The following is a 27,091-nucleotide window of genomic DNA, read 5'->3' as shown; positions in this document are numbered from 1 at the left end:
TCCTAATTAATAGTTATCAAATGCCTTACACCGGTGTGCTGTCATGACTTACAGACACATGTAGAGGAGAATATGACATAAGTCAAGTACATGTGGAAAAGTGGCAGCATAAATTGAATGTCTAATGCTTTCAGACTCCCCTTAATAAATTACTTCCATTGTACTTCATACCTCTATTTTTACTATTTAATTATTTGACAGCTACACCACAAAATGCCCATTATAAAATATGATGTATTGTTATGGTTTTAACAATTACTACACTGCAACAGTAATGCTGATCACACACCCGCTTAAAAATTAATAACCGATAAACTGTAGGCTAAACTAACACTTACATGAATGCTAGACCTTTAATTAAGTATTTTTTTTACAATTTTATTTATAAATTAAGGATTAAATCTCACCTACCTACTTCCACCATTGACTGCCATTTGTCCTACTATATCGTCATCAATAGAAGGCTGATGAAGTATGAGAGGCTACCTGAGAATTAGATCATACAGAGGGGGATTTTTTTTTAAAAACAAAGTACGAGCTACTCACTCATCCACTATACTCTGGATTTCATCACTTTCAGAGTAGGAGTGGGCGTTGACGGACCGCCCATCGTTGTCACGTCATAGGTGGAGTGGCGGTCGCACAGTTTTTCTCGGGAGCGCGCTTTCCCGTCACCAACCGGCCATTCTGACAGAGCAAGTCCAGACTAGACGAAGAGCGGACGTGCTTCTCCTACAGAGAGGGAACAGACATCCACCACTAGCCCAACGAGCCGTGCCTGTAGTCGCGTTGCGTCTTTGCTTTAACCCGACCAAACCAACTCTGAATTCGCATTAAATATGTCTAATATCGTTTGCTGTCAAACGCCTCAGGTAAGATGTTTTCTCTCTTAAAAAAAATCAAAGAGGAAATGCTTCTGTTTGGCGTCTTTGTCAATAAACGTAGCGTTTACGTGTCTATACAAATATGGAGAAACCGTTAAATCGGTCACTGGTTAAAGCTGAAAGTGAAATGATTTTTTTTAAGCTATTGCTAGATATTTAGTTTGTACCTAGAATGAATGCTTGCCGCTGTCTTTGCTCAGATTGGGTGGAAACGGCTGTTAGTAACCATTATAATGTTACTGGCGCTTACAATGTCACAACCCGCTTTAATGACGGTTAACGTGATTTGCCTCATATCAGTTAACGAATTTGTTAAGCTAGTTATCGTGTCGAGCACGGACCCGGTCAAACGACCGAATATAATCGCCATGGCCCAATTTAATTAATTCAGACGGTGTGGCTGTCTCATGGCTTCCCATCCTAGCTAAGCAGCAGGTTGCCTAGCTAGAAGGCTAACATGCTTTAGCTTCCGAGCCTTCCAGACCTCTCCATCTCGTCAGGTTGCTAGCTGCTTGGCTCCGGCTCGGTGCCAAACGTCATACCCCCGCTTGCAAACGCATATCTGCTTTTGTAATCCGCCTAAAAGTCGAATTAAACAGATTATTGAGTGGGGCTCTCATTCTTGACCCAGTTTCTGGTGGCGGGGTGTATGTACTAGCTTTATGATTTCTGGCACACCGCCAGGCATCATGGCCTTGGTACTTTACTTTACTGGACGAGGAGGCGGGCGGATGAATGACATTGCTTTGCAGCGAATAGACAAACGACGTATTGGGGTGGCCAATTGTAAGACTTACCCACTGGGGGGGTGGCAGTGGGTGAAGTAGCATGGGTACATCCTGTCCTTTACTCACCCTCCATTTAGTGCCATATTGTGACAGATGTTATGGGCTGTGACCAGTCTTGGCATAATATTGATGCGCCACTGTTTCTGTCGACGTTGAGCATGATTGGTTGCACGGTATCGATTATCTACTAAAAGGAAATGGTCTAGCCGATTCGTAACGTTTCAGATTTCCTAAAGAGCTCCAGTGTGTAGTGTGGCTGCATTATGTCATGTTTAGTATTTGGCCTGCTGTGCTTTTAATCCGGTTCTGAAGCTAGCAACCATGTGGGAACTGTTCAAATTAGGTACTGTAGATTATTGATTTTTTTTCCCTAAGAGGTGGGGGGAATTACTATGTTCTTTAAGATTCATCCAATAGATGATTAATAAAACATTACTGTCTGAATGGTCATGCTTCTGTTGCTTCCTTTAGTTGTATTGGAATGAGTTGCTCGAGTATTTGAATGTGGGTGTTTTCTAATTTCTCAAAAAACATTTGACATCTTCCTCATTTTCATTGTTCTGTAGAGTCTGTTTCTGCATTTTGAGGGACTATAGATTTTATCTCAGTTATTCTAGTGCTCTGACCAATTTCTGTATTTTAGTAGACTCACAACCAATACACCGTTTACGGTTTGCTTTTTTTTTTGTCATACCTTTTAATAGATTTCCTTGTTCAAAATGTGCTAAATCTAAGCAGTAAATTTCCACACATTTAAACTGGGTAAAATGTCCAGCAATGCCTCTCTTCACCACTGGAGGGAGGTCTAACAAGCGTTGATTGTTCCGTGTCAGGCCTGCACTTTTGTGACTGACTAATCAGATGGAAAAATCGAGAGAGAACACATTCAGGGCTTCCCTTTCTGACAAAGTTGTGAACAATCTCACTTGTTCTCTTTGGTGCCTTTTTGTTCTTTCCTTTTGTTGCCTGGTTTGCAAGTGTAAGCCCAGATACCCACATTTACAGCCTGTCGAAGTCTGCCTGGCTTTTTTTTGTCTATGCATAAATTCCTATATGCCCAGTCACTGCCCTAATCTCATCACTCTTATTTCCGCATTCTAACTCAAGTTTTTGGACAGGAATCTTGTGTCCACATAAGAAACCAAAAGGTCAACAAATTCTCTAGAAGAAGTCAGCATGTGATATACTTAACATAGCAGTTCAGTTATTATAATCTTGCTGGTTCCAAGAGCAGTATTGACCATGGCATAAGAATTTTATTAAAAAAGTTATGAGTGAATTATTTAAACACACTTGCGATAAGGTGGCAGATCTGTATTAAAGAATGATCCAAAGAGCTGAGGGCGTGCCCTGCCTGGCAAGTGTTAGGTGGAGAAAAGTGAGGGGAACAAAGCAACAGGCGAGCATGGTGGACCCAAACATGTGGAGGAGTTGAGCTTTTGAGCCTTCACTAGGAGCTTTCTGCCAGATGTTGCATAACTCCTTAAACTGGGTCAGTTTTCCCTCCATCCATGCACAGAGAGTGAATTATAGCTTTCCATGCAATACAAGTGCCACCATGCTTGAGCATTAACCCATAAAAATCTCTTGCACACTTTCCAGCAGTCTTAGCTTGGTAGCTTAGCCTTTCATGCGTCTTTTCATAACCCCAAACAGTAGCAGGTTGTACTTGTACATGTACACTGCACATGGTTTGCATCTTTTGTAGATGGAACACTCTCCAACACAACTCACTTGATGGTGACTGTTAAATACCGTGAGGTAGTTTTTCAGAGCAAGGAAATTCAAATGTTCACTTTGTGAGCGTACGTCTGTGTATGTTTTCATAGTGGTCCTGGAGACACCTTCTCAGGAAATGAAATCAGATCCTGCCAAATACAGGGGAAATGTTGACTGTGGTAGGTAAGTATTTCACGTCACCTGCCACTACAGCAGAAAGGTTTCCCTTATATTAAGAAATATATATATATATTTTTAAAAGCATTTCCTTAAACTTAGAAATTGTGGTGGTGGTGTTTTTTATGTGTCTGTCTGTGGACATCATTTTTGTCAATGTGATAGTGTCACAACCACTCCAGATACAGTAACACATCTTTAGTTGTGTAGTTGAGATCAGTATGAAGGCAGAGTTTGAAGGTGGGTGTGGTCCAAGCAAGGGCACTGGAAATAGAGGGTAGGAAGCGGGTAAGGGGACGTTGGACCTCCCACGTTACGCCCTTAGCCCGAATTGGCATTGCGGCTGCTGTGATACCATTGCAAGATGGTCTCTAGTTTCACAGTTTGTTCCATTTATTCTTACACTACATTTTGTTTGTGTCTTTATTGCCTCCTTTACCCTTTGTATTATACTCAGTCTGTTTTCCATTATCATTTGACTACACTGACAGAGGCCAAGTAATCTGATCTTAACACAATTCCTTCTTTTGTTCCTTCTGATACTTGATTTATGGTTATTAAAGTAACTGTGTCATTTTGAGTTTAGTAGGTCACTGGATTAGAGTATTTTGTTTTTCGTGATCTAGCACAGTAGTACACACATGTGCTTTGTGTCCGGATGTAAATATAGGATTGATGTAGACGCAGTAGTCGCTTCAGATGGTTGAGCATACAAATGACGAACATCTTGCATAACGTTTATTCTGGGAAGGAAGATATGTTCTTAGTTCTAGTTCTTGGCCTAACCGGTATTGTGGTTTACTTGTTCAACAAGTTGCTTGACAGCTTTCACACATGTGGTTGTTGTTGTTGTCATGCAGTATTTACTGAAACGCATAGCTCAGGGCAGCAGAAAATGGCTCTTGCTTAATTAAAAAGTGCTGATATTTTCCACTCTAAGAATTTGTTTCAGCTGAAAACTAATGTTACACAAACATTAATTTAGTATAGTAAAGTGCCATTCATACATGACCTTGGGTTTGCAATAATGTGTTCCATCTCGACTGTGAATACGTTTGTTTGTCTATTATGCTAGCAGTAGCTGCAGTCTACCAATGGATTAGTCACAATGCAACAGTTAATAATAATGCTCCTGCAAGGCTAAACAATATTTGAAAAAATGAAGTTTGCTATGTGCCTGAGGAGCTTGTTTCTAGAGTAGAGGCCTGCTTTTATGTTGCAGGGTTTTTAGGCTTCACCACTGACAAGTACTAATGCTGTAAGTTCTGCACACTAACGAGACAATTTAACTGGAAAAATCTTGCACATTGATTCACATGAGGCTACTGAATGTGCCACTGACACCAGCTAGTCACAAGTACATTATATGTCCCAGTTGAGTAAATCACAGCTTTTTATATTAAGTTGGAATCTCTTGCAAGTTGGTTACACGGCAGTTGCAGAAAGCTGGCCTAACCAGGAAAGCCTTCTCACATGAAGTGTGGGTATAATTTCAGACTAGGCAGCTGCTGTGGTCCGTCATGTCCTCCCTCCCCATTTGGTGTAGTGATAAAACTGTTGTGACAGCAGTGCAATTTATTTATTGAGCTTCAGACTGCAGATGGCACAGTGGTGGGGGTGGTTAGGCATGGAATTACGTTCGTTGTATTTAATTTTTTCTGTGAACATTATTGGTACAAGTGATCTGTGTTTTTCATGGCTAAGTGTAGGCTGTCAGAAGCTTTAGAGGTAGTGGAATCCAAATTCTTTAATAGCAAAATAAAATATCTTGAGATAGAGATTGGATGATCTCTTTTGGATGTGACATGCATGTGGGTGGGTGTGGCCTGTGGATTACATAGTACATGTAGAACTATGATAGCCAACCACAATTCAAAGCAGCAGATAACAGACTATGACTCTCTTACTTTCTAGACTAGCTGTGGAAACGAGTAACAAGATGTACCTCCCAGCGTTTTCCTTTTATGGGTCATTGCTTGAATAAAACGCTTCCTATAGGGTGGAGCCAGTTAAAGGGGCTTGTCACATAAGAGTGGTGGGATGGACTTGCGTCAGGGACAGTGGAGGCAGAGCTCATGTCATGAGATGGATTAGTCGGTTGTGCTTGGCCTGGTGGGATGCATCAGCAGGTGTGGAGATTTAAAACGATATGAAGGCTGTTGTAGGGAGGAGTATCGAAGGCATGGGCTTGGCTACCTTTTTTGATGAGGATAACGTAATCGGATGAAGTGACCAATGGATCCTGAATCGGATGATCTATTCTTGAATTGCGTATGCATGTGGGGGGCATGGAAACATTGTGTACTGTACTGGGGGGGGGGGGCTTCCACATGGGTTGGCAGGGGGGGTAGAGTAACCCCCCCTGCCAACCCATGTGCAAGCTTTCCTTGAAACTGTAACTGACTTGATTCATGCCAGAATCTCCAAACTCATGTGCTTTTTTTCTTCTCCTTTTCTTCTAGGTTATAATGTATGACCAACACAGAATAAGTACAACTCTATAGCCAACGGGATCCCAAGGACTTGATTACAGTCGCTTCAAGCCTGATAGTTTGTCCGTGCGGCTGCTCCCCCTCTCCCTTCTGCTCACGCCTGTTTAGTCAACTGGCATTCCTTCTAACAACTTCCCGTACCTCTCCTCGGGTGAAGAAGTCTTGAGTTCCACTGTGATCTCAGTCTGCTTTGCCTGTTGCCTACCTTCAGTTCTACTCTCAGCAGTGGCGCTTCCCTGGATTTGCATTATTCTATATTAGGTAAGGCCATGACTAATGCATAGCCCAGATTATAAAACACAATGCACATTAAAGGCACCAAATCCTAATCCTCTCTCGGGTCATCAATTAATAAAAGCAGCTATTACAGTGTTGCATGGCTAATAGCATGCTGGATGGAGCATCCTGGGTATTATTGCTTTACTTTGCTAACACTTTTTTTTATTTAAACATTCCTCTACAGGCTTACCTTCACAATTTACCAAGATGATTCCAAACGGTTATCTGATCTTTGAGGATGAAAGTTTCCTGGATTCCACTGTGGCCAAAATGAATGCTCTGAGAAAGAGTGGTCAGTTCTGCGATGTTAGACTGCAGGTATGGTTAATGCAAAATATTTTTTTTTTTACATAGATACAATTACAAGGTGTAGTTCACTGGGTCTGAGTAATGTATGCTAATTATGTTGGTCAATTGTGTCACAGATGTGAGTCATGCCACCCTTAGTAACAAGGAAAAGATTGAGCATGCACTTCAGTGTTTCCTGTTATGTTTCCGTTGCCCTCATACCTCAAGTGTGAGAACCGGTTCCCACCATTTAATACAGACCTCTGAGAGAGTAGAGCCAATCAGGAATTTGATATTTAGATATTGCCATTTTGAGCAGTTGTTTCCCTTTGACAAACTCTCAGACATCCTAATTATTTTTCTCCATCTTTCCAGGTGTGTGGTCATGAGCTGATGGCTCACCGTGCTGTTCTGGCTTGCTGCAGCCCCTACCTGTTTGAGATCTTTAATAGTGACATTGAGTCTCATGGAGTCTCACATGTCACTTTTGAGGACTTGGACCCGGAGGCTGTGGAGATCTTGCTCAACTATGCCTATACAGCCCAGTTAGTAGCATTTTTCTTTTTTGGCTTTTGACCTTTTGCCTCCAATCATATCACAACAAAATTCTTCATTGATAACCTTATTATTTGTTGTCTTCTGTGTGTATCACAGGCTAAAGGCAGACAAGGAACTGGTCAAGGAAGTTTACTCTGCAGCCAAAAGGTTCAAGATGGAGCGAGTCAAACAGGTATCTTTTTACTCCTTTTGCTTTTTAACCACACTTACTTCCCCAATACTATGATTTTGGTTACACTTTTTTTTTTTTTTTTTTTTTTACAGTTACAAAGATCTTAACTTTTCATTGACTTCTCAGATTTGTGGCGACTACCTGCTGTCTAAAATGGATTCCCAGAGTGCCATCTGTTTTCGGAATTTTGCCAGCTCTATGGCAGATGCCAGAGTTTTGGCCAAGGTGGACGCCTTCATCCAGGACCATCTACTGGAAGTGTCTGAACAGGAGGACTTCCTCAAACTTCCCCGCCTCAAGGTACTATTACATTTGTGCCATTATGTTTTTTTTTTTTAGTGATAAAGTTACTATTAAAAATGAACACTACATTATTGATCATGAGTTCAAGTGGTACAAGTGAGTAATATGATTTGGCGGAGTTGGAGCTATACTATACTGATCATGAAGCTACAATGCATCTCTGATTGCTCCTGCACTAAAACCAGTCAGCGTTGGTAGTCTTCAGTTGAATAACATGTATTTTTACCTTTCTGACATGAGATTAACAATACTTATATTATGAACATGTGCCTCTTATAGATTTCCCTACTGCTAAAGCCTGCTCAGAATGTATTTAGGGCAGGGGTCTTAAAACCTGTGCAAAGGTAATACCTAGTGTAGGTGGATATGTAGGTGTACATGTCTCAGTTCAACACGAGGTGCTGTGGTGGCCACTCATGTAACTGGCGATCAAGAGCATGACGCAGCCATGAGGGAGCAAAGATGTTAATCGCTGTGCAGTCGCTTGGTGTACATGTGGAAATTTAAAAGTGATGATCCCACACCGCAGCACAATCCTACAGTGAATCTCTGACAAAGCTAGCGGGAATGTGAGAATTATTCTCCACTAACGGTGTTGTTGATCATTATGAGAAATTTTGATGATGACAGCTATTTGGCCCTTTAACTAATTGCTCCTGTCCTAATTGAGTCACTTGTTTCTACAAAGGAAATTTAAGAATTTACATAAAGATTTTTTTTTTTAAAACAGCACATTGTGGCAGGATTCGCCTCAGTATCACATTCATTCTAAGCCAGTAAGGTCAAGTGTTTCAATCAGCAATAATGGTCATGGTATGAATTTCTTCACTTAAGCAGACACTTTATTTCTACGGTCTGTATACCTAACTCTTGTGTCATCCCCTTTGTGTGTTTCTAGTTAGAAGTAATGCTAGAAGACAACCTGACCCTGCCCAGCAATGGCAAGCTCTACTCAAAGGTTCTCAGCTGGGTGCAGCGTAGCCTTTGGGAGAACGGAGACCACCTGGAACGCCTGATGGAGGAGGTCAGTACCAGGGCGTGCAGTCTACACCGACTTATCTTCATTCCTACCCTGCCCCTTCCCCCTCCCTCTGACTCCTGTTTTTGACGTTAAGAGGTCATTAAGGGGGCTGGAGTAGAAATAGCATGCCACTGTCATGCTGCCATGTCAGGATTGTTCTTTTGTTTTCCTCTGATTTGTTGAGGTTTTTGCAGTAAGAATCTCTGTACCCCTGAACCATACTACACGTTAGAGGTGAGCCGAAAAGAGCCTCTTTTTGCTCTCGTTTTTTGTTTCCACTGTTGTATTTTGGGTATGTGGTTGGTTTACATTCAACCCCATCGAAGTATTACAGTGCTCTTTTCCTCTGAAACACAAAAACGCAGGTTCTCAAAAGGTGTGACCCTTGATTCTACTGTCTCACTGCCACTTTACTTGCTGAACAGGTGCCTGTTTGTTGCTCCAGCACTAACAGACACTCCTCCCCGTTGATTTATCTCTCCTGTAGGTTTATTAGCAGCAGCAGGAGACCAGACTGAAGAGCCAGGACTGAGCCACCAGGGTAATGAGTCAGAGAAAAGAGGGAGGAGAGGAGCACTACTGCCTCTCAGCAGCCTCTCTTTGCAGCCAAGCAACACTGTGCTCCCATCTGTCCATGCCACATAAACAGATGCATCCCATTTCTGCATTTACAAGAATACATCGCTCACAAACAAATGCTTTAAGCAATTAATACATCTAATTGAATGTCCCTTCATTGCACATAGCAAAATATTCTCATGCAGGCTTACTCATCCACTGGTGCATTCAGGAACTACTCAAATTAGGCATTGGACAGAAGTCAGCATTGCAACATAAGCATAGACTTTTGCGCAGCAGAAATATTGTTTTTCACTGGACTTCAAATGAATGATTAACCATCCAGGTGAAAAAATAATTTTCAGCAACCTTTCTTAAAATAATTGGGAGCTTCTTGCTCCCCCCCTCCTTGTGTGTATGGGCAAGTGAGTGACTTCAACACATTCTCATTGAATTATTTGGTTAGATTTATTTCTTAGGTTTAATCTAATAATGGCTAATGTTAAAGATTAGCCTGATGGTTGTTACAATGTCTTTGGTCATCTGGAATTGACTGACCATTGGGGTTGCTATCACAATGCCCAACTTGTTCAGCTAGAGGACCGGTTTCCAAGCAGCAGAGGTGGAAAGAGGGCTACATGCAGCCCCTCCTCCTCCTCCACCGCCTCCTCCTCCTCCTTCTCTTCATTCTTCACAGAAGATCTTTCCAGATGCAGCCTCTCATTCTTCACCAGATCCCTTTTTTTAGATGCAAATTAAGGAAAGCCATTGTCGGACACCTTCTTGAACTCAGAAATGTATCCCACTCTATGCAGTGGCAGCAGCGTGTGTGTCTTTTTAAAGGAAGCTTTCCATCCAAGCCACTGAAGATCCAGGCTTTTCGTACCTTCCCCCTCTTCCTCTTCACAGCAATGCCCTCCCCCTCTTCCTCCTCCTCCCCCCTCCCTCCTCTCCCCCTTATGCTGGGGTTCTGAGTGTGTTGCCATGGAGACAGCCACATGGGTGTGTTGTTCCTGTTTGTCTTTCAGGTGCAAACGCTGTACTACTCACCTGACCATAAGCTGGTGGATGGAGGGCTGGTGATTGATGGGCACAGTGAGGTGTTTGGTGGCGAGGAGGACCACCTCCAGTTTGTGCAGGTACTCAACAGCTTGTGCCTGGCTTCACTGTAATCGCAGGGATCTCAACGACATTTTGCTTGGCAGTGTGTAGCTTTTATTGTACAGCTTGTGCCGGGCCATGCAAACAAATACTACACAGCCTGTGCCTAGCAAGAAGTAGATATGGCTCATTTAATACCAAAATTTAGCCCCAATGAAAAGACTAATGTGAGTAGATTAGCAAGACATAAGATACGATGCCTGCCTGGCTATGCTGTTGAGTGTTTATTAAAACCACACTTAAATTTATGATCATCTCAACCAGTTGAGTGGGCAGTAATGGCTGTCTCAGCTTTTTACACTATTTTTGAGTTGTGACTGAACTGTGTGCCGTTAGATCTGATTGTAGTGTGGTCTGAGCCTGTAGTTTGCAGTGCTGAGTTGTTGGTGTCAGATGGTGTGAGATTTCAATACATCAACATTACAACGGCTGGATCAAATCGTAGCTTGGGGTATGATTACCTGGTGTTGTGGCCACTGTTGGGCCTGTGGTGCAAGCTTGGCTTCTGTAGCTGCGCTGTGCTCTTGCAGAAGAAACCCGTACGGGAGAGCACCCAGAGACAGATGAGCTGCAGCTCCTCAGGAAGCCTGTCACCCTCCAACCAAGCAGCAAATGCCCCGAAACCGACCAGCAGGAGAGAGTGGAAGTACATCGCCTCTGAGAAGACCACAAGTAAGTGTGTGCATGGACTATCTCTTTCTTACAAGTCCCATAGATGCTGTGTGAGATTAAAGTCAGAAGTCTGGTGACTTTATGACTTTAAAACCAATCTCAAAGTAAAAGCCCATAGCGTCTGGATTCTAAGATTAATCTGAAAACTTTTACCCCCTGAAGTGGCTCAAACCATCTCTCATCTTACCTCTAGACAACACCTACCTGTGTCTGGCTGTGCTGGATGGTGTGTTGTGTGTGATCTTCTTGCACGGTCGCAGCAGCCCCCAGACCTCTCCCTCTGCTACCCCCTGCCTGATGAAGAGCCTCAGCTTCGAGGCCCAGCCCGAGGAGCTGGAGGAGCAGCCGCTCTCACCCATGCATTATGCTCGCTCTGGCCTGGGTACCGCAGCCCTGAACGGCAGACTCATCGCAGCAGGTTAGCACTAAACATGGTTGGATGGTTGGAGTAGACTACGATATCATGTGTAAAGATGGTTGGGATACATAGAAAGCCACATGCTTCTCTCTGAGTAATATTTCATGGACAAACTAACCTTGGGGCACTCAATATCTTTGTGCAGCTCACGTGCTATCAAGGCCGACATCAGATTTAGTCTTGTGGGATTTGGAACTGTTTTAGTGAGGCTGACCATGAATATTAATGGCATCTGGACAGTATCTCAAATAATCACTGTTTAATAAGGGAGTTATGTTAAAAAAAAAAAAAAAAAAGCAGCATGAAAGGGAAAAGGCATGGACTACTTGATTAATCTCAATGTCCCTGCAGGAGGCTACAACAGAGAAGAGTGTCTGAGGACTGTGGAGTGTTATGACCCCAAAGAGGACCGCTGGACCTTCATTGCTCCCATGCGGACTCCAAGGGCTCGATTCCAGATGGCTGTGCTCATGGTACACTTAACCTTTAATCTCAGATTTATGAACTCCACAGTGAATAGGAGTACACTTATCCAGTGTTTAAACAATTTTCAATTTTCGTGTCTAAACATTTGCACTTAATTTCGGTAGGTCCTTGTATTTGCAAGTTTATGAGCCAACCAACGTTCATATTTGAGTGTTTGTCAGGTTTCTATATAGTCATCTAATGAGTAGCTCATTTGCACGTCACAGGGTCAGCTGTACGTGATTGGAGGTTCAAATGGACATTCTGATGAGCTGAGCTGTGGGGAGACTTACGATCCACATGCTGATGAATGGGCTCAAGTGCCAGAGCTTAGGACAAACCGCTGCAATGCAGGTCAGTCTCTCCTGCAAGGATTTATTCCGCAATTTATTGAATTTAATGATTTTTTTTTATATCCAGAAAAAACACTTGAATAATGCATCCCCTGTTACTGCCTTTAGGCTATTTTGGCTAATTCCTATCCTCTCTGTTTAAAGGTGTCTGCTCATTGAACAACAAACTCTATGTTGTGGGAGGGTCAGACCCCTGCGGGCAGAAGGGCCTGAAGAACTGTGATGCTTTTGACCCTGTGATCAAAACCTGGTCCAACTGTGCCTCCCTTAACATCAGTATGTGTCCACACAATTTCTCACACACTCAGAACTTTCTGTTTGATATGTCTAACCTCAAGCATAAAGCAGAATAATATATTTTCCAGTGGGCAAACAAATATCTTTTTCTTATCAAGTTTTAACTATTTCCTCTGGAAAATTGGATTGTTGCAGCAGAGAGTACATTATTTTTAAGAATCCAAAAATATGATGAAGGTTAATAAGAGAAAATCTCGTCCTCTTGTGATATTTTCCAGCCAGAGGGGAAATTAGAAAGTCTTATTCATTAAGTAAATTTGTTTTCAGGGAGGCACCAGGCAGCAGTGTGTGAATTGGATGGCTTCATGTACGTGATTGGAGGGGCAGAGTCGTGGAACTGCCTGAACACTGTGGAACGCTACAACCCTGAGAACAACACATGGACCCTGATAGCCCCCATGAATGTGGCTCGCAGGGGGGCCGCCGTTGCTGTCCATGCAGGTGAGCACACAGCCACAAACCGGGGTGTGAACGGCGGAATCGGCTGCAAATCTATTGCAGCTTCTTTAGTGTCTATGTGGTGCATGAACATCATGTTGTGTGGGGAAATTCGCTTCTTATCAACATATTAAAAGGAATCAAACTTAAGTGTTCAGAATTTAAATGTTGGTGATTCAGTTTTTGTCTTTGTTTTGAAACTAATGTCTCTCGCTTGTGTCCAGGCAAACTGTTTGTCGTTGGCGGCTTCGACGGCTCCCACGCGCTCCGCTGCGTGGAGGTGTACGACCCCGCCCGCAATGAATGGAGGATGCTGGGTAGCATGACATCTTCTCGCAGCAACGCAGGCGTGGCCCTGCTGGGAGAAACCATCTACGCTGTGGGCGGCTTCGATGGCAACGAGTTCCTCAACACAATGGAGGTGTACAGCCCCGAGACGGACGAGTGGAACGACTGCACCAAGGCCCTGTCTCCCCTCTCCGACTGAAGAGGGGGGAGACAGGGAGATGAGGGAAGGGGGTTGAGGGGTTACACAGTGCTTCACCTTTTTCCAAACTAACAGGCTTAGTGACGTAATCGTGTTTCGTGATGTTCTGTATGTATGCGTGTATGTATGTGTGGGGGTGTGTATGAGCGGATATGTGTGGGTGGGATGGGGGTTGGGATGAGGGGTCTTCAGTGAAGACTGGCTTATATTTGGCGGGTGGGGAGGGAGGGTGGGGGTTGTTGCCTAAAGCAACATGACGCCTTTGCATATTGCATAAAACTTTTTTTTTGTGTTGTATATATTTTGTTTCTTCCTCATTTTTTGTCATATGCCAACATTTAATACACATTTAGTGCTTTTCGTTTCTCTTAGTTCAAAGTTTGGCCACTGGTGGTTTTCAGATGAGCGAGTAGTTATTGGAACGTGGCCGTATGGAGTGGTGACAATTGACTTTTGAAGGTTTAAAGTTTTATTTAAGAATATTTCTGTTGTGAAAATGTAATTTTGCTCACATATTTAAAAGGTCAGTGGTCTGAAGCCTTACTCAAGAGTGCGAGTTGATAAACGCCTCATGGCTTTGTGTCATTTTAAACAAGCTGGATTGCTTTTTGAATCTTAAATGATGGCCTTTTTTATATTTTTTATACACTGCTGATTTACCGATAAAAATAGAAGTAGTAGCAGACAGCTTAAAGTCAATGAATCTAACCAGTGCCAGTTTTAGTAACTTTTTTGTGCACACACCACAAGCGCACAACCATGCTTCTGCTAACCACTTTTGTTATTGTGATTTAACTAATTGATGTTTGTAGAGATGCAGTTTACTGAGGATCCTTTATTTCTCTTTTGTGTTTAAAGTGTCAGGCATTGGCAGATTCATCTGGAAGGAATGTTAGAACAAGAAAATTATCACATTTGTAACATTTCTTAATTAATAAATCATTTAAATCCATTTTTGTCTCCAGCCTACTTTGTATATGGATGTCAGTAAATAATAATTTTAATTTATATAGCGCTTTTCCAAACACAAAGATGCTTAGATGATGATTATGATAATACAGTGCATCTGGAAAGTATTCACAGCACTTCACTTTTTCCATATTTTTGTATGTTACAGCCTTATTCCAAAATGGATTAAATTCATTTTTTTCTTCAAAATTCTAGACGCACAATACCTCATAATGTCAAAGTCAAAAACGTTTGAAATTTTGGAATAAGGCTATAACAACTGATGCATACAACAACAAAATGTGGGAAAAAATGAAGCACTGTGAATACTTTACAGATGTATTGTATCTAGGTTTGTACCTTTTTTCCAGGACTTAAAAAAAAAAAAAAATTTAAACCAAGGAGGGCGTCTGGAAATGCAAATGCTGAAGATATATCTGGATGTGATTTTATAATAGGCTTCAGTATTTTTAAGTCATGGATCAGCAGCTGGTGCTTCAAGCCTCGACTAAGTTTCCAACAGCTGATTTGCTGATACTAAATTTAGTCTTTACTGCCACCTTGTCTCACCCACGTCCTGTCGCGTAATTACCGTCTCCTGGTCACTCCCGTCTAAGCTTTCAGTGACACCATTTTCCTCAGGGACTACCACACTAAGCCAAGTTCTTTTTTTCTGGTCCTCTAAGTGACTTTTAGGAGAGATTATACTAAGCTGGCTCACAGACCTCAGCAGGAAGGGATGGCGACAGTCACTCTCAGGGCTGCAGGAGTGTTGAGAGGGGACCAGCAGCATTTGCATGACCTCAGACATCACTGACAGCCAGACAGTTTATTTAATCCCTCACCTGCACTCATTGACAAGTTAGCCTGTGATAATCTCTGCTGACACACCTGACAGTTGGGCCATGTGTTAAAGGAAGCTGCAAAATACTTGGACACGGATGAGTCTGTGGATGTGACAAGGCAAAGACGCACTGCTCCCATATATAGTTAATTAGCCAAGTCTTTGGATTCATGCAGCCCTCAGATGGCAGAGAGAATCCAATAAATGGTAACATAAACGATGTGGAATGGTATCATACTGTATGTATTTAGTCATTTTGGACCTTTACACATTCACAATTTACATCCAGCTCAGGAAACCAAATTTACACAAAACAAAATGTAAGAAGAAATAAAATTGCTGGTTGTTCCACTGGAAGTTCAGGGGAAATGACACACTAGCCAGGCGCTCAACTATACAGTATCTGATGAATGAAACTCGAGGTGTGATTTTAAATTATTTTGGCAGAGAAATGACGTAAAACATTAGACAGGACATCGAAAATTCAGAGCACTTTTATAAATGATTATGTGGGTTTTATTGTGACAGTTAAAGAAAAATGACGCAAGAGGTACATCTGGAACAAAAAGTCAAGGCCGTAGTCCAACATAGTGCAACTGAACAAAATGTTCAATAACAGCTGCGTCTGAATAGCATCCCACTCTGCAATGATTTAAAGAGACAGGAAGTCCGGTGACTTCAGATCATCGCTGGCCTTCGTTACCTGTCCTCTCCTTCTCCCCGTAACTGTGTGAGGTCTGATGCTTTAGCCTTTGTGTGTGTGTGTGTGTGTGTCATGGAGGCTGTGGGTGTAATCGCAGCCTGTCTGCTGGCGTCACCTGCACTCTAATCCCCCCTCTAATCACCCACATGCACTCACACTCAGGCCATCAATCACAGCACACATACCATCATATGTGAGCCTCTCCTAAATAACTCTAGGAAATACCACAAAGAAACCAGTTATACAAGATTTAGTTACTGAGGCTTAATTTGGTTGGAAATCCCTTCTGCTCAAAGATCAATGGAAGCAAATGATGCATTCAAGAAAAATAAATCTCTAATAAGTCAAAAACTTCAAAAAAGGTTTAATTTCTTGTTATTTTATTTGACATTTTTACATAAAATATATTTTGTCTTCTATAATTATTTACATTTCAATTTAAATATAAACTGAAACTAGGAAAAGCTGAAAACTCCCTGGTCTGTCTTGAACCTTCATCATTTATGACTATGTGCACAACCTCACCAATAGCTTTAGTTATATTCTCTTAGCTACATTTGCCTTTAGTTGTGTAAAGTCTAAAGCATGGTTTGTAACTATTAAATTGGTAAATCAGAAAGAACAGGAATTTACATTTTTTTTAAAACGATATTGTTTTTAAAGGCCTAAACAATATGACCTCTGACCTCCCTTTAATCTAGTAGTTCAACATTTTAGGAAATATGCATATTCACTTTCTTGCTTAGACATCACTTTATTCAGATTATCTGTTGGGCTGATGTGGTGTCTCCCTGATTCCGAGCCACTCAGGGGGATGATGTTGTCATGGCAATGTGTTGACCCATAGTCCCAGCACAACGATCCAGGGCCTCTTTGAGCTGCATTAACTGGGCCCCTCCAAATCTCAGCTTCTCCCTGGGAAGTAAAGAGATAAATTAGATACAAAGACAGGACTGACGATTGCCTTAAAGACCCTATTTTCAAACATTACTGCGGTCAATTTAAACCCCAGTTGTGGGGGCATTTGCACATTTCCCACACAATTCTGATACTGCACAGCAGATTAACCAAGTTTTTATGTTACAAGTTTTTTCTTTTCTTTGCAGGCACCTCCTGTCACCAATATCAGGATAGTTTCTATCCTAACTGGAAACACTCGTTAACAGTTTCCTTAAGTGTCCTAAGGAAATACAGCATCTATGAGCTAATTTCATCCACTAGGGTGGATATTGCGGCAATAAAGTCCATCTACTTTTTCAAAGCCGCGGTAGGCTAAGCAAAGGAACAAGGGTCCACTATCGTTACACGCCACACAAAATCCACGACGACTTCTGATGATATTCACCACTTTATTCTTTTGTTCTTCCCGCTGGTAGTAGCAAACAGTCAGTCCAGAATGTTACATTGTATCGTTGTTGCGTTTGCGGTAAACAGAAAGTGTGCCTTCCCTGAGCTCACCCTACACCACTGACAAACATTTCGTAGGCTACACAGGTGAGGCTGATCAGTAGATTCCCTCACACTGGTACACGCCTCCCTCACACACCCACAGCCCAATTACTCATAGAAAAATACATTTCATGGCTCCTACATTCCGGCCCCTAATTACGAGAAGACCGTAATTATAAATGACTGAACATGTAGGAGACAAACTTCGGCAGAGGAAATTCATAACATATACCCATAACACAGCAATAGAACAATAACAGATTTTTTTTTTTCTTTTTTAACCATAGCCACATGGAATCAACACTATGTGACCAGTAATCGTGTTCATGTCAAGAGTTAATAAAAAGCAGTCCAGCCAAAAAATAAAAAGGTTATAATCCACAAGGAACTTGCGAAAAACCATAATCCACAAGGAGCTTGCGAAAAACCATAATCCACAAGGAGCTTGCGAAAAACCATAATCCACAAGGAACTCGCGAAAAACCATAATCCACAAGGAACTCGCGAAAAACCATAATCCAAAAGGAGGTAGCAAGGAACTCAGTCAGAGAATACAAATCTTCATGGATCTTCCGCTTCCTGAAGAAGACAGACCTTTGTGATTGGCCTGTCCAGGAACCCTGTTTTTGTCATGATGCGAATCCGCCGAACATGTCCCTTTTTATCCTGATCAGCTTCGGTGACTCTTCCAGTGAGCCACGAGTTCCGTGGAGCAGAGTCATCCAGTATGATTACAAGGTCTCCGGGGACAAAGTTCCGCTTGGTGCTCTGCCACTTTTGACGCTCTTGAAGTAGAGGCAAGTACTCCCTGACCCAGCGCCTCCAGAACAAGTCGGACATATACTGAACTTGTCTCCAGCGTCGACGAGCATATACATCCTCTTTCTGAAACACTCCTGGTGGTAATGAAGGTTTGGACTTAAGGAGCAAGAGATGGTTGGGTGTCAGCGCTTCTAAATCGTTCTGGTCAGTGGAGGCTTTGGTTATGGGACGGCCGTTGATTATGGCCTCAACCTCACAGAAAACAGTTTGAAGACCTTCTTCGTCAAGGTTTTGTGTTTTCAAGATGGAATTCAGCACTCTTCGCACAGACCGTATTAGTCTCTCCCACACACCACCGTGATGAGATCCAGTGGGGGGATTGAAGATCCAGTTGATGTTTTTCCGGAGAAGTTCGTTGCTGATCTGCATGTGATTCCAACTTCCGATCGCTTCTCTCAACTCGCGTTCAGCACCAACAAAGTTTGTGCCGTTGTCTGAGCGCAACTCCAATACTTGACCGCGCCTTGCCACGAAGCGTCTGAGGGCATGAACGAAGGAATCGGTGTCCAATGATGACAGCACCTCCAGATGTACAGCTCTCACAGCCAGGCACGTGAAGATGACTCCATACCTCTTGATTATGCATCGCCCCCGCTTTATTCCAAAAGGCCCGAAGCAATCCACTCCAGTTCGAGTAAAAGGAGGCTCATCAGGAGAAACCCTGTCAAGAGGGAGATCTGCCATACGTTGGTTTCCCGGTGCTGCATTCAGTTTACGACAAACAACACACCTCGACAGGATTTTCCTTATGGCCATGCATGCGCCTGGGATCCAATATCTCTGGCGAAACTGTGATAACATGTAATTACGCCCACTGTGTCCTGTGGCTTGATGTATGTGCCGGAGAACAAGTGTAGAAATGTGGAGGTCTTTGGCCAATAGGGCAGGATGTTTAGCTTCTTCTGGCATGGCTGCACGGCCAAGCCTACCTCCAACTCGAAGCACACCATCATCAAGAATCGGGTCAAGCCTGTAGAGGCAACTGGTTTTCTTCACATTTTCCCCTTTCCGCAGACGGGCTATCTCATCAGGAAAGCTCTTCATTTGACAAAAGCGAATAATCGCCCTTTCTGCCTCATCAAACTCTTCAACCGAAAGAAGACCTCCTGCAACCTGCGCCTTGATGTTCTGCATCTCCTCCTGAAGCCTCATTCCAAGCTGCTCCCCATCCAGGCCAGACTGAGCGAGAGTTTCCTTTAACTGTGTCCGCTTTTGTCCAAGACGCAGTAGCAGCCTCTTGAACCTCAGCAGCCAACCAACCATCCTTTTCAAACGAGTCCAAGAGGAGAAGTGACTGATGAAGCGCATAAGTGAGTCAGCCTCTTCAACTTGGATGGCATTCACAGACACCGCTGCCTTGATCTCAGGGTCTTCTGAAGAGAGTTTCCCAGAAATGTCAATGTTCACTGGCCACTTCACCTCAGGTTCGATGAGAAATGCGGGTCCTAGCACCCAAGCCTTAGCTCTCAAGAAAGTGTTAACCTTAGCTCCCCTTGAAGCCAAGTCTGCAGGGTTACTTGACGTGTTCACATACCTCCATTGAGATGAACTTGACAATGTGAGTATCTCTGCCACGCGGTTTGCCACAAAGACCTTGAACCTTGAAGTCTGGTTGTTGATATACTTCAATACAGATGTACTGTCTGTCCAAAAGACAGACTCTCGTAGTGGCATCTGCAACTCCCTTTTCCACAGCTTATCCATTCTGCTCGCGACCACTGCAGCTGTCAGTTCCATGCGAGGGATTGTTACGGACTTTAACGGAGCCACACGTGACTTCCCCATCACAAAAGCGCAGTGGGCCTGCCCCTTGATGTTATACTGCAACAGGTAAGTCACCGTGCCATATCCTTCCTCACTCGCATCTGCGAAGTGGTGAAGCTGGGAAGAAGAAACCTCTCCAAAGTCAGGAGATTTGAAGCACCTTTCAACTTTAAACTTCTCCAGCTGATGAAGCTCCTCTAGCCATGCAGTCCACTCTTGGGCAACAGCGACCGGCAGAGCATCGTCCCAACCCAGTTGACTTCTGCACAAACTCTGAAGGATTCTTTTTGCAGCAAGGACGACGGGTGACAAGAATCCCAAGGGGTCATAGATTGAGCTGGTGACAGATAAGATCCCTCTCCTTGTCAGAGGCCTGTCCTTGGGTTTGACTTTGAACTTGAATGAGTCTGATTGGACGCACCACTGGACACCTAAAGCCCTCTCCACTGGCAAAGCATCATTATCTAGGTCCAGATCTTTAACTTCCAGGGACCTTTCTGCTTGAGGTATGGCAGCAAGCACGTTGCGACAGTTGCTACTCCACTTCGTTAGCTGAAAGCCTCCTTTAGCACAAAGAGCACAGAGTTCGTGGTAAAGCGACACTGCCTCCTCTTCAGTGGCGACCGACACAAGGCAATCATCCACATAAAAATTATGAAGAACAGTGTCAACAGCCCTTTGACTGAAGTGGGTTTGGTTGTCTTCTGCACACTTTCGCAAGGCAAAACTTGCACAGCTTGGAGAAGATGTAGCCCCAAACAGATGGACAACCATTTTATACTCCACCAGATCCTGACTGTAGTCTCCTTTGGGCCACCAGAGGAATCGTAGCAAGTCTGAGTCTGAACTTGGTACCCTGACCTGGTGGAACATAGCTGTGGTATCTGCCATGAGTACGACAGGCTCTTTCCGAAATCTGCTTATGACACCAACCAGCGAGCTAGTGAGATCTGGGCCTTGAAGAAGCTGGGCATTTAGAGAAGTTCCCTGAAATGTTGCCGCACAGTCAAAGACAACCCTTAACTTCTTCTTCTGTGGGTGGTACACCCCGTGATGTGGGATGTACCAAACCCTCCCATCACAACGGTCCAGATCCTCGTCAAGTACCCTCTCAGCATAGCCTTTTGAGATGACGTCGCTCATAAAGTTGGTGTAGTCAGCGTGGAACGAACGGTCCTTCATGAACCTTCTTTTGAGACTCAAAGTGCGTTGAACTGCAACATTCCTGTTGTTGGGCATTTTGACATTGCTTCTTCTCAAAGGCAAGCCGATGCTGTAATGCCCATCAGCTAACTCAGCTGACTCGGTAACGGACTTCATGAAGTGGCAATCTTCTCTAGACAGCCCTTGATGCTCGTCCTGGACACATTCAGGGAAGTCCGCTTTTGTCTGCTGCCTCCACAGCTCTTCAAGCGTGGCAACCGAGATCCTATTGACACAGACCCTTTGTTCTCCACTGGCAGAGTCAGTAATACAGTCTCCTCTCAGTGGACCATTCACCGTCCATCCCAACATGGTCTTTACTGCATAGGGGCCTCCATCTGCACTTCTGACAACTTCCCATGGCTCCAGGGCTCTAGGAACATTGGTCCCGATGAGCAGATCCACCTCCGAGTCGATCCCACTGATCTTCACTCCTCTTAGGTGCGGCCATTTCAGAAGGTCTTCCTGTCTAGGAATGTTGCCTTGATGAACAGGCATGCTTTTTTGTGTGAAGATCTCAGGAAGTTTACAGAAACAGTCTGTTCCTAGTCCAGCCACCTCCAAGTCTGTCACAATGTGGCTGCCAACGACCTTCTCTTGACCCATTGTCCGGAGTAGGATGCCAGTCTTTCTCCCAGTGAGATTCAGCCTATTCATTAGCCCTTCAGTACAGAATGAAGCAGAGCTCCCAGGATCAAGAAAGGCATAAGTGATGACTGTTTCACTTCCCTTTGCAGACTTCACTTGAACAGGTAATATGGAAAGTGTACAATCACGCTCTCCGACCCCAGTAAGTCCACTGGTTTGTACAGAGATCAAAGCACCATCACCTACTGGTTTTGCTCCTTTTTTGTTTGCTTGTACACTTGATTGCACTGAACCAGTTTCAGTTCCTTTGGAGCGAATATGCAACATGGAGGGATGCCTCAGATTGCAAACCTTACAGAAAAGACGGTTTTTGCAGTCCTTACTTCTGTGTCCAATACACAAACAGCCGTAGCACACCCTCTTTTCCTTCATGAAGGACATTTTTTCACTGTGTGACCTCCCATCAAATAGAAGACACAGATCTAAACCGTGTCCTGCTCCACAAAACAAGCAGTTCTTTCCAGCAGGTGAAAACTTCCTTTTAGCTCCATCAGCCGTTTTCTCTTCATGCCTTGTCCCTTTTTCCATAGGGGTGACAGTAGTTGCAAAGCTACTCCCTCTAGCCTTTAAATATGGTTGGGATTTAGCATGTTTTGCATCCTTTTTTCCTGTAGTTGGAATATCATTCAGGTCTCCAAATAGAGGGTCACTTGCAATTTTGACTTGCCTTTCGACAAACTCAACAATGTCCTGAAAGACAGCTCTGCGGTTAGACCGTTCTTGGACATTACAGGCAACCTCTCTCCATCTTTCCTTGAGCTTGTAGGGCAGCTTCCTAACAACCATCTGCATGTTTGTAGGGGCATCAAGCTCATGGCTGAAATGGACTCCTCCAAGAGCATTACAACATTGTCGTAGGAAGATGCTGTATGCTCGTAAAGCTTTCACATCTTCGCCTTTTAAAGCTGGCCATGTGAAGGCTTTCTCCATATAGGCAGATGCGATCTTCAGAGGATTGCCGAAGTGTTCTTGAAGCAATGACTTGGCCTTGACATATCCTTCCTCATGACACATGTGCTCACAGCCTCTAACCAACTCCCGAGGCTGGCCTCTAGTGTGTTGTTCGAGGAAGTACAGGCAATCCTTGGCACTGCGAGTTCTTTGTTCAATGTTGTATTCAAAGGCCCGTATGAATGTTTGAAACTGTATCGGGTCTCCATCAAAGATTTGAATTTCTCGTTTAGGAAGGGATGAGAGAGATTGCTGCTCTACCAACATAGATGTAATTTCGTTTTGTTTGTACAGGACCGATAGCAAGGGATCAGAGTCAGCACGAATCTGTATTGAAGGTGCAGGTTGGGATGGCTCTGCTTGAAACTGTGGATATGCCTGATGGTTCTGTATTTTGTGGTGCAATGACTTGGGCTGCAACTGGCTCAACTGCGTAGCTTGTGGATGCAGCTCCATAGCATGTCCCAACACTGGAGGCTGCCTAGGCAGTGCGGAACGAGTGTGCGTCACCGTGCTTGGCTCCCACGATGGCGGCTGCCTAGACAGTGCAGATCGAGGATGCAGCGCCGCACTTGGCTTCAGTGGTGGCGGCTGGCTAGCCAACATAGCGCGAGGATCAATCTCAGGCAACTGGCTGGACAGCGTTTCCTTTGGATATGACACCTTCACTTTGGGCCTAGCATCCAACAAATGAGAATATTGTTCCTCTGCACCATGCCAAGATGGCTGCTCTGCTGCTGCCACAGGAACAAACGTCTCAGCATTCCAATTCAATTTTCCTACTTGGGTTATTCCTTCTTCCAGATAGGAATTCATTCCATTTGCTTCACTCCTTCCCGCGCCAGACGCATGAGAGCCTCCAGAGTCTCGGAGCACATTTAATTTAGCTTCTGATGCAGCAATTTCTATATTCAAATCAAGCTGCTCTTTTCGTTGTCTGAGCTGCTCCTTTTTCCTTCTGAGCAGTTCTTCTTGCTCTGCCTCCTCTTCTTCCAAGGCATGTTTGTCTTTCAACATCCTTTGGCGGGCAATGAGCGCAGCCATCTCCGCCTCGACCTTGATGCGTGATGAGCGAGTGGATGAACCAGTAGTTCTAGTTTGATTGGTTCCAGTTGAGCTCCTTTTCTGTGATGCTCTAGGAGCATTAGAAATGCTGTCATTCGGTCTAATGTCATCGTCCACCCCCAATGTAGCGTTCAATGTCACATCAATGTTTCCCACATCATCCTCCGTCAGGCCAGCACCATTCTGAATGTTTTCAGTGACATCATTCGGAATGTTTTTAGTGACATCATTTTGAGCGCTTTCTGTAGCATGTGGTGTTTTATTGTCTCCCACCGCATCCAGGAGGTGTGGCTTAGATGAAACAAGAGGATCATTTTGTTCCGAGTTTTCAACCTGACCAGCCTGGCCAATTACATCAGAGAGCCATTTTTCCACATTTTCAACACATGCAACATAGTGATTGTGTACACTTGTGAACCAAGCATTTTGTTTCTCCTGCTCCTCTTCTGGTAGCATTGGAATCACAACATTGTGAAGCTTTGTTGCATCGTTAAACAATGCGTGCACATTTTTGAGATGAGACTGGACACTCAGAACATTATTTCCACTTTGAATTTGCATCAGCTCTTTCATCACTTTCATGACGCCTTTAAGTTTGTTAACTTTTGCTTGGCGATCCTTTTGAAGGCCTTCAATTTTGAGAACCAATGCCTTGGCCGTCAGCTTAATTTGTCTTCTCTCTGACAATTCATTTTGATCGAGACCCTTTGTAGGGCCCAATTCTGAGGTTTCAGACTCCATTCTCAATTGTGAATGATCTTATCCAATTATCGTGTATTCATTTTCACAGCCACCTTTTTTAACCAGTTCAGTATCAGTCTGACTGCGAGCGTATGTGGTACCTCGTTTCCAGCGGAGAGACTGATGAATGAATGAAACGCCGTCTTCCTGTTGTCGGCGTAGTAGATGCGAGCTGGGCTTGAATGAATGAAACGCCGTCTTCCTGTTGTCGGCGTAGTAGATGCGAGCTGGGCTTGAATGAATGAAACGCCGTCTTCCTGTTGTCGGCGTAGTAGATGCGAGCTGGGCTTGAATGAATCAAAGGTGCCGACCGTGTGTAGGCTATAGCCAATCGTGTAGCTCCATTCTCTTCCTTCCAGGCATGAAGCATTCAGGATATTCCACGAAGAATAGCGACCAAATGTAGACCAATCTTCCGTGAATCCTCTTCAGATAGTTGGCTTTTCTGTTTACAAATATTGCGGCAATAAAGTCCATCTACTTTTTCAAAGCCGCGGTAGGCTAAGCAAAGGAACAAGGGTCCACTATCGTTACACGCCACACAAAATCCACGACGACTTCTGATGATATTCACCACTTTATTCTTTTGTTCTTCCCGCTGGTAGTAGCAAACAGTCAGTCCAGAATGTTACATTGTATCGTTGTTGCGTTTGCGTTTGCGGTAAACAGAAAGTGTGCCTTCCCTGAGCTCACCCTACACCACTGACAAACATTTCGTAGGCTACACAGGTGAGGCTGATCAGTAGATTCCCTCACACTGGTACACGCCTCCCTCACACACCCACAGCCCAATTACTCATAGAAAAATACATTTCATGGCTCCTACAGTGGAGATGTATGATGACCATGTCAGGTTGTTTGTGATGCTGATTCCCAGGAACTTAAATCTCTGAGAAAGTCTATGCATGCTTTCGTATTTTGATTAAAATATTTCTGCTCTCTTATTTGGGGTTTTAGCAAAAGCCAAAGCTTGCCGGGTGGATCAAGACACCCCGGATTTCTTTTAAATCACAATAACTTGTACCAGTGGAGAATTGTACAACTTCATGCCGTCTGAATCAACCCGGATGAGTCAGCTTCCTATGTGCTGATCGTGTTGAGCACAGAATGTCCGTAACACACAAACAAGCCTCTGTGTCGGCTGCAGCTTCTAGAAGCCCCGCGGTCTCAATGACAGCTATTTCTGCACACTGTTGTCCAGGTGAATTACTATTTTTTGGGGGGTTGTCACATATATCCACGCAGTTACAACAGCACAGCACGGAGCACATGACCGGTCGCCACTGTGAACACATAAACAAACTGGCTGCCAAAGTCTTGGCAACAGCTGCCTAGCAGCGGAGACACTGAGGGAGCTTGTTGCTTGTTTGTTTCCGTCTCGGCTTTGTTTCCATTGGAACGTTATGTATCTACCGGAAGGAGAGAAAGAGGAAAGAAAGTATTTGCTGGCAGTTCACACCCCGTGTTACTTCCACCCATCCATCCGTCGGCCCTTCTTCATCCAACAGTGTGTTGTCACAACTTGCGGAAATCGGTTGTGTGAGATTCTTGTGGGGTTAGGCTACTACCAGAATGCGTTGGTCCGTCCCAAATGATCTGGTTAACATTCCAGCATGCGCCGTGGACAGAGGGCCCCGTGTGAAAGGCTTCCCGTCAATGTGTTTACTTTGCCACGACGACGGACAAAGAGCATCAAGCTCTTGCAGGAAGGATCTCTGAACGCAATCAGACAAACCCGTGACGCACATGATTTGTGCACAGAGTCACTGACCCAGATCGACATTGTATACACAAAGAGGGAGAGCTGTGTTGCTCCTGAGCGTTACATAACAGCCTATATGTGCCTGATGGGAAATGAATGGATATCCTCGGTAGCGATTTGCACCGAAATTTAATATAGAACCGCATGACATTGAGTTATTGAGATGACATAACTGATTGCTTTTCTCCTCCAGCCAATCGTGTCACGCTGCTGCGGACACATGAATCGTCTCCAAGGCGACCACATCTTGGTCTCGACAATCAGAAGTAAAAGAAGAATAGCAGGCAACAATGCGTAGGAGGGTCAGCTTTTATACAAGAAAGGATATATTAGCCGTATCTTGACATTTTCTTTTCATACTGAACAGCGTTCACTGCTGTGTTGGCTTTTGTGTTGAAATCCTACTGCACACATTGATTATCATGTTTACATATATAGCTTTTTTAAAGTTGTTTTTTTCCACGTGAATTTAATTTGAGAGCAACACCTTGACCGTGCGAGTATGACTCAGTCTCACATAAAGGCTCACAAGGAAATAGCTGTTAATGATAACACGTTGGCACTGGGTTTGCGTGTAAAATGTTTGACCGTCAAGGACGGGAAAAGCAGTTGAAATAAATGCTTCTACATATCTGCTCCTCCATTCTAACATTGCTTTATT

At 43.8% G+C, this 27,091-nt stretch overlaps 2 protein-coding genes across 6 annotated transcripts in view; one reads left to right on the top strand and one right to left on the bottom strand.

Annotated features, from left to right (window-relative positions):
- Nucleotides 1-689: 689 nt before the first annotated feature.
- On the top strand, nt 690-14,483 carry ivns1abpa (influenza virus NS1A binding protein a). Its single transcript, XM_084010884.1, has 15 exons — nt 690-872; nt 6,031-6,321; nt 6,524-6,657; nt 7,003-7,172; nt 7,282-7,357; nt 7,484-7,657; nt 8,559-8,684; nt 10,268-10,378; nt 10,931-11,072; nt 11,266-11,490; nt 11,842-11,963; nt 12,183-12,309; nt 12,453-12,584; nt 12,873-13,046; nt 13,268-14,483. The coding sequence occupies exons 3-15, from the start codon at nt 6,547-6,549 to the stop codon at nt 13,528-13,530; spliced, it is 1,953 nt and encodes a 650-aa protein (XP_083867010.1). The 5' UTR covers nt 690-872; nt 6,031-6,321; nt 6,524-6,546; the 3' UTR covers nt 13,531-14,483.
- A 1,280-nt stretch (nt 14,484-15,763) lies between these two features.
- Nucleotides 15,764-27,091, bottom strand: part of swt1 (SWT1 RNA endoribonuclease homolog) — a 28,308-nt gene continuing 16,980 nt past the window's right edge. For all 5 annotated transcript variants that reach the window (XM_084011925.1, XM_084011928.1, XM_084011926.1 and 2 more), the window contains one exon: nt 15,764-16,940. In XM_084011925.1, the coding sequence (XP_083868051.1) occupies nt 16,832-16,940 (109 nt within the window). In that variant the 3' untranslated portion in view covers nt 15,764-16,831. The remainder of the gene's footprint in view (nt 16,941-27,091) is intronic.

This window comes from Eutrigla gurnardus, assembly GCF_963514095.1.
Source record: "Eutrigla gurnardus genome assembly, chromosome: 6".
Classification (NCBI taxonomy): domain Eukaryota; kingdom Metazoa; phylum Chordata; class Actinopteri; order Perciformes; family Triglidae; genus Eutrigla; species Eutrigla gurnardus.
The sequence above is the reverse complement of the archived record's forward strand: the minus strand, read 5'-3'. Positions and strand labels throughout refer to the sequence as shown.